Source organism: Lepidochelys olivacea (genome assembly GCF_965140295.1).
Source record: "Lepidochelys olivacea isolate rLepOli2 genome assembly, chromosome: 3".
Taxonomy (NCBI): Eukaryota; Metazoa; Chordata; order Testudines; family Cheloniidae; genus Lepidochelys; species Lepidochelys olivacea.
Window position 1 is genome coordinate 203,251,522 of NC_140413.1, and position 12,786 is coordinate 203,264,307.

Genomic DNA, 12,786 nt, shown 5'->3' on the forward strand with positions numbered 1-12,786 from the left:
CCTCAGACTTCCTGTACGACCATAGGCAATTCACTTAGCCTGTCTGTGTCCCAGTTCCCCATCTGTAAAGAGGGTAAAATAGAACTTGCCTATCTTACACGGATGTTGTGAGAATAAATATAATAAGAGTGTCAAGGTTCCTCCCACACTCGGAACTCTAGGGTACAGATGTGGGGACCTGCATGAAAAACCTCCTAAGCTTATCTTTACCAGCTTAGGTCAAAACTTCCCCAAGGTACAAAATATTACACCCGTTGTCCTTGGACTGGCCGCTACCACCACCAAACTAATACTGGTTACTGGGGAAGAGCTGTTTGGACGCATCCTTCCCCCCAAAATACTTCCCAAAACCTTGCACCCCACTTCCTGGACAAGGTTTGATAAAAAGCCTCACCAATTTGCCTAGGTGACTACAGACCCAGACCCTTGGATCTTAAGAACAATGAACAATCCTCCCAACACTTGCACCCCACCCCTTTCCTGGGAAATGTTGGATAAAAAGCCTCACCAATTTGCATAGGTGACCACAGACCCAAACCCTTGGATCTTACAACAATGAAAAAGCATTCAGTTTTCTTACAAGAAGACTTTTAATAAAAATAGAAGTAAATAGAAATAAAGAAATCCCCCCTGTAAAATCAGGATGGTAGATACCTTACAGGGTAATTAGATTCAAAACATAGAGAACCCCTCTAGGCAAAACCTTAAGTTACAAAAAAGATACACAGACAGAAATAGTTATTCTATTCAGCACAGTTGTTTTCTCAGCCATTTAAAGAAATCATAATCTAACACATACCTAGCTAGATTACTTACTAAAAGTTCTAAGACTCCATTCCTGGTCTATCCCCGGCAAAGGCAGCATATAGACAGACACACAGACCCTTTGTTTCTCTCCCTCCTCCCAGCTTTTGAAAGTATCTTGTCTCCTCATTGGTCATTTTGGTCAGGTGCCAGCGAGGTTACCTTTAGCTTCTTAACCCTTTATGGGTGAGAGGAGCTTTCCCCTGGCCAGGAGGGATTTCAAAGGGGTTTACCCTTCCCTTTATATTTATGACAAAGAGATTGTGAGGTGGTCAGATATTAAGGTAATAGAGGCTATATATGGAATTGAAAATCATTTTCATATCCTTTTGGGATAAGAGTCTACTCATTTTACAAGATAACCTTGGGGCCAAATCTCTGTCCCAATAAATGCTTTCCAATGGAGTTCAATAGGATCAGAATTTATCCTGTGATGAAATATTAGCTGATTGAACATCTGAAATATGATTTGTTTAAATTCAGTATCTGATTTTCTTCTTGTGTTGCAAGAGAACGGTTATACAACATTTTCCCACTAGTTTAGATAACAGTGTATCCTTCCCTACTTTATTTTTGTTCATTATATTTGGTCCGATCATTGCAGATTAAATATAATTAAAGAAAAACAAACAGAACACGTTGGACTCAAGAGAGTTCCAAATCCAAACCGGCTGGAAAAACAAAGTTGTTCAGTTGAGTATGTTTTTCTTCTGTTTTTAAAAAAGGAAAAGTCTAATCTCTGAATATATCTAAGAGCAGACCAATGTTGGTTCATTTCTGATGGTCTCAGAAATATTCAGTAGTGACTGATTTGGACAGAATAAAAAAAATGCCAAAATAAAACAAGCTATATGACAGCCAATAATTTAAACCACATCTGAAAGTTTCTTCAAAGGAGAAATACATTCTCAGGCAAGTATTCACAACTAGTTTGTTTTATTTATTTCTACTTATCCATACTGATAATACTTGATACATGTACATATCTGGATGTTTATAAAGTATAACAAACACATCAAATGTTCTTGATAATCTTCTGAAAAAAAGACGCCAAACAAACAAATAGGCCCATGAATTCTCCCGGACCAAATCACACTGCACTAGTCACCCACCAAGTTCAAAAGCATTTTATAAATGTGAGTAAAGATAATCTAGCACAGTGGCTCTCAACCCTTCCAGGCTACTGTACCCCTTCCAGGAGTCTTGATTTGTCTTGCCTACCCGCAAGTTACATCTCACTTAAAAACTACTGCTTACAAAATCAGACATAAAAATACAAAAGAGTCACAGCCACACTATTACTGACAAATGGCTTCCTTTCTCATTTTTACCATATAATTATAAAATAAATCAATTGCAATATAAATATTGAACTTACATTTCAGTGTATAGTATACAGAGCAGCATAAACAAGTCGTCTGTATAAAATTTTTGTTTGTACTCACTTCGCTAGTGCTTTTTATGTAGCCTGTTGTAAAACTAGGCAAACATCTAGATGAGTTGATGTACCCCTTGGAAGACCTCTGCGTATCTCCAGGGATACAAATACCCCTAGTTGAGAATCACTGGTCTAGCAGGTGAGTCCTTATGAAGTCTACTGAAGAACTCTGGGTTCAATTCCTGACTTCACTCTGAACTTCCTGGGTGAGCGTGGGCAGGTCACTTAGTTTGTCTGCATCTTTGTTCCCCTGCACCTTTGTTAAAATGGGAATAACATTTCCCTACCTCCCATGGGGTATTGTGAGGATAAAATCCATTAGTGGTTTTGAGGGGCTCAGGCGCAACTGTGATGAGTAGATAGGATAATGATATTTACCCCATTTTACAGAGGAGGGTGTGGAGGCAGAGAGTGGTTAAGTGATTTGCCCATGGTCATAAAACAAATGACATGGCAGAGCCCAGGGCCAAGATTTTTAAGAGTGAGCAGCAAGTCAACATGAGACAAACGGAAGAACCTCATTTTCAAAGGTGAGTGCTCAGCCCTTCCTAAAAATAAGACCCCTTTAAAGTATCTCAATTTGGGCGCTCAGAATTCACTAGTCACCCTGGACTACCTTGCCCCCGGTCTCCTGACTTCCCACCTGGTGCCCTAGCCACTGGATGCTGCTGCGTGTGCAACAGTTCAATTCTGATAACTACATTTTTGGTTCAAACTGCGTGCCAGTTTTATGGCCAGAAAGTCGCCTAATTTAGGCAGCATTCCCAGTAAATATAACCTCTCCATTATTTATTGGTAGACTACACTTGAAAGTGAAAGTAAATAGCATAAGCAGCAAAGACCCAGTCAAAGCCTTTATGTAAAGTACATATTATCACTACGGAAGATAAGAAACTCTTTAAGTGAGAATTGAAAACAAATACAGTTTTTTAACTTATACCATTCCATTAACCTGCCTTGGCATGCCAATTACCACCACTAGACAATACCAGCTAAACGGTGTCCTAGCTCTGGGGCTGGTGCTACCTCGGCAATGTCTGTCCTGTTCCTGCTGGGGCCACACAGCGGAAACCATTATGCACAATCAGCAATTTGTATATAGTGGTGGTGCCGAGAGCCTTTGAACCAAACTGTAAGCCCTGTATATAATGGAAACCACTTCAAGCTGCCACACCCCCAGCTCCCCTAGTTCCAGCAACTATGCACACAAAACCAGAGCAGAGCTGTACCTCCACCAACCCCATGAGAAAAACTCCTTTCTACTCCGGTTTCTTTAACTCACCCAGCTAGTAATATATCTGCCGTTATCAGGCCCCACCCCCTGCACTATCCCTAAACAAAGTGGACTTTGGAAAGCCTTACAACGTCACTTTGCAGTTGAATGTAGTTCTTTTGAAAATGGCTTTAAAACTCTCCAAGGAAGAATTATTAAAACATTGGGTTTGATTTACTGTCAAGTGGCCAGAGTAAATTCACAAAAAGAAAAGGAGGACTTGTGGCACCTTAGAGACTAACCAATTTATTTAAGCATGAGCTTTCGTGAGCTACAGCTCACTTCATCGGATGCATACGTGGAAACTGCAGCAGACTTTATATACACACACAGAGAATATGAAACAATACCTCCTCCCACCCCACTGTCCTGCTGGTAATAGCTTATCTAAAGTGATCATCAGGTTGGGCCATTTCCAGCATAAATCCAGGTTTTCTCACCCTCCACGCCCCCACACAAATTCACTCTCCTGCTGGTGATAGCCCATCCAAAGTGACAACTCTTTACACAATGTGCATGATAATCAAGTTGGGCCATTTCCTGCACAAATCCAGGTTCTCTCACCCCCTCACCCCCCTCCCAAAAACCACACACACAAACTCACTATCCTGCTGGTAATAGCTCATCCAAAGTGACCACTCTCCCTACAATGTGCATGATAATCAAGGTGGGCCATTTCCTGCACAAATCCAGGTTCTCTCACCCCCTCACCCCCCTCCCAAAACCCACACACACAAACTCACTATCCTGCTGGTAATAGCTCATCCAAAGTGACCACTCTCCCTACAATGTGCATGATAATCAAGGTGGGCCATTTCCAGCACAAATCCAGGTTCTCACACACACACACCCCCACCCCCATACACACACAAACTCACTCTCCTGCTGGTAATAGCTCATCCAAACTGACCACTCTCCAAGTTTAAATCCAAGTTAAACCAGAACATCTGGGAGTGGGTGGGTAGGAAAAAACAAGGGGAAATAGGCTACCTTGCATAATGACTTAGCCACTCCCAGTTTCTATTTAAGCCTAAATTAATAGTATCCAATTTGCAAATGAATTCCAATTCAGCAGTTTCTCGCTGGAGTCTGGATTTGAAGTTTTTTTGTTTTAAGATAGCGACCTTCATGTCTGTGATTGCGTGACCAGAGAGATTGAAGTGTTCTCCGACTGGTTTATGAATGTTATAATTCTTGACATCTGATTTGTGTCCATTTATTCTTTTATGTAGAGACTTTCCAGTTTGACCAATGTAAATGGCAGAGGGGCATTGCTGGCACATGATGGCATATATCACATTGGTGGATATGCAGGTGAACGAGCCTCTGATAGTGTGGCTGATGTTATTAGGCCCTGTGATGTGTCCCCTGAATAGATATGTGGGCACAATTGGCAACGGGCTTTGTTGCAAGGATAAGTTCCTGGGTTAGTGGTTCTGTTGTGTGGTATGTGGTTGTTGGTGAGTATTTGCTTCAGGTTGCGGGGCTGTCTGTAGGCAAGGACTGGCCTGTCTCCCAAGATTTGTGAGAGTGTTGGGTCATCCTTTAGGATAGGTTGTAGATCCTTAATAATGCGTTGGAGGGGTTTTAGTTGGGGGCTGAAGGCGACGGCTAGTGGCGTTCTGTTATTTTCTTTGTTAGGCCTATCCTGTAGTAGGTAACTTCTGGGAACTCTTCTGGCTCTATCAATCTGTTTCTTTACTTCCGCAGGTGGGTATTGTAGTTGTAAGAAAGCTTGACAGAGATCTTGTAGGTGTTTGTCTCTGTCTGAGGGGTTGGAGCAAATGCGGTTGTATCGCAGAGCTTGGCTGTAGACGATGGATCGTGTGGTGTGGTCAGGGTGAAAGCTGGAGGCATGCAGGTAGGAATAGCGGTCAGTAGGTTTCCGGTATAGGGTGGTGTTTATGTGACCATTGTTTATTAGCACTGTAGTGTCCAGGAAGTGGATCTCTTGTGTGGACTGGACCAGGCTGAGGTTGGTGGTGGGATGGAAATTGTTGAAATCATGGTGGAATTCCTCAAGGGCTTCTTTTCCATGGGTCCAGATGATGAAGATGTCATCAATATAGCGCAAGTAGAGTAGGGGCTTTAGGGGACGAGAGCTGAGGAAGCGTTGTTCTAAATCAGCCATAAAAATGTTGGCATACTGTGGGGCCATGCGGGTACCCATAGCAGTGCCGCTGATCTGAAGGTATACATTGTCCCCAAATGTGAAATAGTTATGGGTAAGGACAAAGTCACAAAGTTCAGCCACCAGTCTATAAATCTCCTCTTCCTGAAACGGTAACTGTCAAACACTGGGAATGAGGGACACCAGCATGTCTACAGCACTGGCAGTCAAACCAATCTTTGAACAACCCAGACTTCTTTCCCTGCTACGAAAGGCTAAGATTGTTCCTGACCAGTGATTCTGCTCATCTTGATTTTTGGAAGCCTAACTTGAGACAACTGAAAGGATCCCAATTTCGGAGAGCAAGGTGCTCAGCCCATTCTGACAATCAGGCCCCCCTGTAAGGAGTCTCAAGCCAAAACATCCTTCAGTGGGGAAGCAGATGGCTATGGGGATATTATATAGTCACCTGTAATCCTGGTGTATGAGAACTTCACTTGTCTCGTAGGATAGAGGTGTATTCTCTTTTATTTAAATAAGATTTTAAATGGATTTCAACGTACAGGACAGGAAATCCCCTGCAGAACACATGGAATTTCCAGCCTTTACGATTGCGTAGATTGCACCAATTTAAACAGTCTAAATTGACAGAAGATTATTACTGCTCAGAGCACGGTCAATGAAGTCAACAAGAGTCTTTCAACTGAGATCACCTATGCACTTCACACAGACATTGGATCAGGCCCTATACGAGGCGTGTAGGTGACCAATTTGCACTTATGAGTAGATGAGGGTCCACATCACACATTTAGCATTGCACATGTTGCACTTCTTAGTGGTCTCAGCAAAGTTACTAGATGGATATTGGAGGGCAGTTCGCTCTCTAACACCTAGGAATGGCTGCTCCAGGCCAGGTTTCAAGCACACTGGTGGGTCAGTTTAAAAGCTTACATTACTACTGCTTCTGCCAGCATCTCACCCCAGCATCATTCAAAGAAGTACTAAATTAATTCTTTAAGAGCTATTGCTTTACTCTTCCTCCAACACATTGTGTGACTGCGTGATAGCCACTAAGTGCTACTCTGGGTAAAATCCTTTCAGCACTCCCATTTGCAGAAAGCTATTTTCAGTGGCTTATAACTCATCTGGAAAATTTTGCTCTGGGCTGAAACTTGGTACAAGTCACAAGGTTTTGCTGAGGAAGAGCCTTTGTTTTATGAGATGTGAAAAGAAGTCAATATGGTCATTTTTCTATTAGAGAAATAAAACAGACAGGAAATGTGCTGTATGGGAAAGCATAGGTAGGCGATAATGCTGTCTTGACAGAGGAGTGGATCAAATCTTTTCCATATCAGATTTCTAGGGTTGTACCAAACACGAAAAAAGTCGTTTTCAGGTGCTTTGGGGAGGCCCAAACAACATAAACTGAAATTCCAGGACCAAGTTCTGTCGACTTGTTACTTCAGTGGTAATTTGGCTCTGCCTACAGACAGGACCAGTATTCATGTATGGGAGGAGGAAGGGGGTAAGAGAAGAATAGCTAATTATTTGTTTAGTAAGATATTTTCAAAAGCACCTAAGGTATTTAGGAGCACACGTCCCATTGATAGTCAAAGGGGCTTGTGCTCCTAAACCCCTTTAGCACCTTTTAAAATCTCCTCCTACAAAAGCGGATTGTGGGAAGTATTCTCCCCTGCCTCCACCCAACAAATATTTCATAAGGAACCTTAGTGCATGAGCTTAACTTCTCTGCACATCCACTAGGTTTACACAATGGATCCAAAGTAGTTGTAATGGTCTATTAGGTTTTATTGTCATGGTAAATTCTTTAACATATTATGTATCATCATTATTATGGCTTATTGTTTCACAGAGGAGCTCCTATATACACATTTTCACACTTTAGACCATAAAGCCTCAGGTCAATGATGCTCATTAAAAAAAAAATCTCTCTGAATACAGGCAATGTATGTCTATTGACAATTTAAGGTATGAAATGTTCCATACTACAGTAGGGATCACTTCCACTAAAATATTTTTCCCTGGGGTGATTCCATTGCTGGAATGAGGCATTGTGGGTAAAAAAATATTAAAGAAAAAAACCCTCTCGCACACACTAAGTAAATTGCAATTAAATAAATCAAAAGAGAGTTAAGGCTCAAAACTATTTCAGTGTTATGCCCATGGCAGGTGTCTCAGTGCCAGATAATCTCAGTCCCATTTCTACATTCATATATGTTCCAGAGAACCCTCCTCACTTAGAGAGCCCACCAATAAAGAATGGGGCGGGGCATGAGGATCTATTCTTGTGTATGAGGTTGCAGGATTGGGGGGCTCATATGTGCCAGATATAACAGGGAATCTATAACAATTAATCTTGATTTAGGATTTATATCCTTTGTCAATTTTTGCTAACAACCTTCATGCTTAATATTGTGGGTGGTTTCATTTAGTCTATACAATACTAATATATAGTCATAATTAAATAAAAAAATCCTGTAAGTTATTTATACAGGAAGACTCCATTTTCACAGAGTGCATCTCTTCACCTATACACATTTCTGAATTATGGTGCAGTAATAGCCCTCACAAATAAAAACAAAGGACCAAATTCTCTGCAGATTTAACTCTATCAGCTAGTTTTATTTGCAGATAATTTAGTCCTATCTTTCAAGGTAACAATATCCATGAGATATTGCAAACAATTCTGTTCTTGTCACAGTTACACATTCGAGGGCCATGAAAAATAGGCAAAACACATAATCCATGTTTGATAACTCCTTGTATTCTTCACCTGGAGAGTATAAATCACTGTTAATTTGCCCTCAGCATATATGTAGTTTATGAATTTGCTGGCAAGATTGCTTATCAAAAATATATATATATCTCACAGCACTAAGGCTGAAACTGTGCTGTGATCTACAATACAGCAAATCTGATCGGTGAGAACTCACAGGTGTCAACTCAACCCGAACAGCAAGTGAATCATCCATTTTAGATCCAAATCTACCTCAGGCACTATGTGACCCTTGTGTTATCTCACTGTTTATAACTGTAAATTATTGGCACAGTCATGAAACTCAGCTTCTAGGAATCCCTTAATAAGTAAATCCCCATTGCTTCAAGACTTCCCTCCTAATTTTTTGGTGTTGCATTCCTCACTGCAAGCATTTGTCACACATTTATGAAGGTCAGGATCACACCTTTAGTCTCTTGACAGGTTGAGAGCAATGGTAACGTGATACTGTGCAACAGAACGGGAGCAGTGAACGGCACTTTCTCTTTGCTGTTACTGCGCATGTCTCTAGAGAAGTCAACTTTACACAAGAATTTTTCTTTTTGAGCTGAGCTAGTATAAAAGGAGATCTCGAAAACTAGTTCTTCTCAACAACTCTTGCCATTCAGTCCGTGCAGCAAGTCGGTCTTCTCCTTTATGCCCAATCCATATACTTTCATCGCAATGCTGCCTCAGTGCACACATCAGCACCAGCCCTGGTGGGTTGTCCATTTCTCTAGCTGTGTGCGGAGGGCAGGAACCCTTGAGGTTTTACCACAGGAGCAACCACTGAGGGATGGGATTCACAAGGAACCTGCCCCCTCTGTTTCCTTCCACCCGATGCTATATCCTCCCCACTCATAACTGGTGGCCCAATGCTGGGGAGGAGAATGTTATCCACCCAGTCTCTGAAGAAGTCCCTAGCACAGCCTATAAAGAGAAAAAGAAGTCCCAACTGCTAATCAGCTACCGTTCAGGGGGCAGCATAGACCTACCCCTCTCCCACACTATGTAGCAATGCTGAGATGAAGAGACAGAAATAGTATTGGATGTTTCAGGGGAGGAAGGGATGCTGCTTGTGTGTGTGTGATTTTGTACTGAAGGGGTGTGAATGTGTTTTGTGTTGCAGAAACAAAAATGCATGAGAGCTTTGGGGGAATCAGAGAAGAAGTGTGTAGGAGAGAGGGGGTCTTGTTGGGAGGCTTGAATGCATGTAGATTTTGGGAGGAGTCAAGGATTGTGAGAGCTGTTTGCCGAGGAAAAAAGGTGAGCGGGTACCTGTGATGTTCTTCATTTAGGGGATGCAAGGGTGTGTATGCACAGGTCGTGTGATAGAGGATGGAGAGGCAAGCTGGGTGAGGTAGAAGCTTTTATTGGACCAAATTCTGTCAGTGAAAGAGACAAGCTTTCAGCCTATTTCAGGTCACAAGGTGGAAGGGGAAGAGTCCATAAAGAGAGAGGGAATGAAGAAGACTGGCGAAAGCGGCAAAAGGCTGCGAAAGTAGTCATTACGAAGAGAGAGAGAGAACACAGGGAAAGAAAGAGGAAGGGGACAAAAGCAAAAAGAATACACTTTAAATCACCATCTAATACAGGGTGAATTAGATGGAATACAACATAACCAAGAGACACGGGAGAGGGGAAAGATAACAGTGAATGAAGTGAAATGGGACGAACAGATAGATGCAAGGGAGACAAAGTAAGTTCAGAAAAGTTTTAGCAGTCAAGAGGCAGTTTAGATGTCAAAGGGTTACAATAAACAATAGATCCGAAGGTGCACACGCTAACGTAGATGGCATGCTAAAAGGAATAGGGACCATAATTCACCGCCGGCATGGAAACAAATCCCTACTGTCAACCTGCTCCCCCTCCGTTTTAAACGCCCCCCACCCCCAGACGCATCCTCCAACTTGTATAATGCGGGCCGGCACCTGTGTGGCTTCCGGCCCCGCACACTCGCCCTACGCTCTGGAAACAACCCCAGTCGCGGGGGAGGCCACACCACACACCGGTGCCGGCCCCAAACCCCCTGCACCCGAGCGCGGGCTCCTCCTTTTCGGAGGAATCATCCTCTTCCCCCGCCCCAACATGAAATTCAACACTCGGCAAGGACGCGGGGAGGCCCCCTCGCTCTGCCCCAGCCCACAACAGGTGTGAGCCAAGGTGAGGCTGCCCCCCGCCTCCCCCGCTCCCCGTCCCCCGGCGGTGCGCGGCGCGGTCCATGTGCCGGGCCGGAGCCGGGCATCCAGCCACGCTCGGCACGTTGCCTTGTCCCCCATCCCGCCGCCGGAGGGGGCAGCCCTGGGGGGGGGGACGCGCCTGGAGGGTGGGTAGAGGGGGACACACACACACACACACACCTTGTCCTGGAAAGGGAGAGGCGGGCGGGGGGGGGGGGACAGGGAAGGAACAGATCCGACTTACATCGTCCCACTTGACAAATTTGGTGCCTTTCTTCAGGAGGTCGGAGACGCAGACGGGTTTGAGCTGCAGCGCGTGGACGCCTGGCTGTGCCCCGGCCATGGGCAGCGCATGGAGGCTGCCCGCAAGGAGGGCAGCCCCGGGCGGCGGCGGGGAGGAGGAGGAGGAAGCACCGGGGAGTGGGCTGCCGCAGCCGGGCGAGGGAGTCACCGGCGCGCAGGGGCGGCGAGCAGGCAGCTGGCGCGGCCGCCGGCGGACAGAGCCATGCAGCGGCGGCACATCCTATATACACGCGCGCCCGGCGCGAGCGCGCTGCCCGCCCTCCTCCTCCTCCTCCCCCCCCCTTCCCCAGCTGACTCGGCCCCCAACTTTCCTCCGCGCTGGGTCACCCGCCTGCCCGCGGGGCGGCAGCGCCACCTACCGGCACAAGAAGGCCGCTGCAGCCGGGCGGGGGGGAGGAGACAGAGTGGCGCGCGCGGAGCTGGCGGGTGGGGTGGGGGAGACTGGCTTTGCAACCCCCCCAGGCAAGGCGAAGTTAGGGGGCAGGCCAGCTCTGGCTCTATCTGGGGAGAGAGGGGTTAGCACAGCTGCAGCTTTTCCCCTCTCCCCCCGGCTCCAATCGCCCCCAGTATTTCATGGCCCTTTGCCAGCAGTCAGCTGGGGGGGGCAGGGCCCACCTGCAGAACAGGTGGCAAAGGCTTTCTCTGCTCAGCAGGAAGGGGGAAATCCTGGCCCCACGCGGGAGAACGCCCCTTGGCCTGCAAGCAGAGGCAAAATTCCACCCAGGAGTCTTATAGCTAGGGTGACACCCGTCCCTCCTGCCCAGGGACCGGTGACGAGTGTCCCCAGGAGCACATGACATACAGGAGACAGCCCACATGGCAGCCAGCAATGATGGGGAAAATTCTAGTCTGGGACAAATGCCGGGGTTGGTTATTTGTTTTTTAAAGCCCGAACCTCACTGCCCCAGGTGGACCAGATCCAAAGCCCAAGGGCTTCAGCCCCGGTTGGGGGGCCTGTAACCTGAGCCCTGCCATCCAGGGCTGAAGCCCTCAGTCTTCAGCCCCGGGTGGTAGGGCTTAGGCTTGGGCTTCAGCCCCGGGCCCCAGCAAGTCTAACACCAGCCGTGGTGAACCCCTTAAAACTGGGTCGTGACCCACTTTGGGGTCCCGACCCACAGTTTGTGAACCGCTGCTTTATATCATCAGTAAAACATATGGGGAAAAAATTATGTCCCTAACTTTCCTACACCTGTCCTTTATTTCCTTGAAACGTAGCCCACCCTACCTATAAAGAACACCATGCTTAGACACAGGCTCTATTTCCCGCTCTGCCATTGGCTGGCTGCGTGACTTTGGGCAAGTCATCGCACAGCCTTCTGCCTCAGTTTCCCCATTGTGCAATGGGAATAATGATACTGACTTGCTGTGTAGAGCACTTTGAAACCTATGGCTGAGAAGTGCTGTATAAGAGCTAGGGAGTATTATTGTAATAATTAAGCATTTCTCTTATTCCCTAACTTACTGTAACAGATGGTGTGAGAACACTGGGTTTGCAAGACCCAGGGGTAAAAGTTGTATCACACTTGCTATTTAGGTACAGTGTGACAGGTAGGGTTGTTAGTGGTTACAAATACCTCTTCAGAGAGAATAAAGTGCAGAGAAAGTTGAGGCTAAGTCTGGAAAATGTTATTGGGGTGCTGTTCAGACAAAGGGAAGAAATTCATTCGTCTGGAAATTGACAAATGAGGTGACGAAAGGGTAAAGACAACACCTAAAATCATCAACTCTTTTTGGGATCTAGTTATAATCTCATAGCACTGGTCTCTGGTGAGCCACAAAAGTGTATAAGAAAGGGGTTTTAGAAAGTTTTATGTTCTCTTCATAGAATCATAGAATATCAGGGTTGGAAGGGATCTCAGGAGGTCACCTAGTCCAACCCTCTGCTCAAAGCAGGACCAGTCC

At 45.4% G+C, this 12,786-nt stretch overlaps 1 protein-coding gene across 3 annotated transcripts in view; it reads right to left on the reverse strand.

Annotated features, from left to right (window-relative positions):
* Nucleotides 1-11,101, reverse strand: part of PLCB1 (phospholipase C beta 1) — a 675,122-nt gene extending 664,021 nt beyond the window's left edge. For 2 of the 3 annotated variants that reach the window (XM_084624013.1, XM_084624012.1), the window contains exon 1: nt 10,826-11,044. In XM_084624013.1, the coding sequence (XP_084480139.1) occupies nt 10,826-10,924 (99 nt within the window). In that variant the 5' untranslated portion in view covers nt 10,925-11,044. Of the gene's footprint in view, nt 1-10,825 lie in introns of all 3 variants that reach the window. The other variant, XM_084624014.1, reaches the window with a different exon arrangement.
* Nucleotides 11,102-12,786: the final 1,685 nt, after the last annotated feature.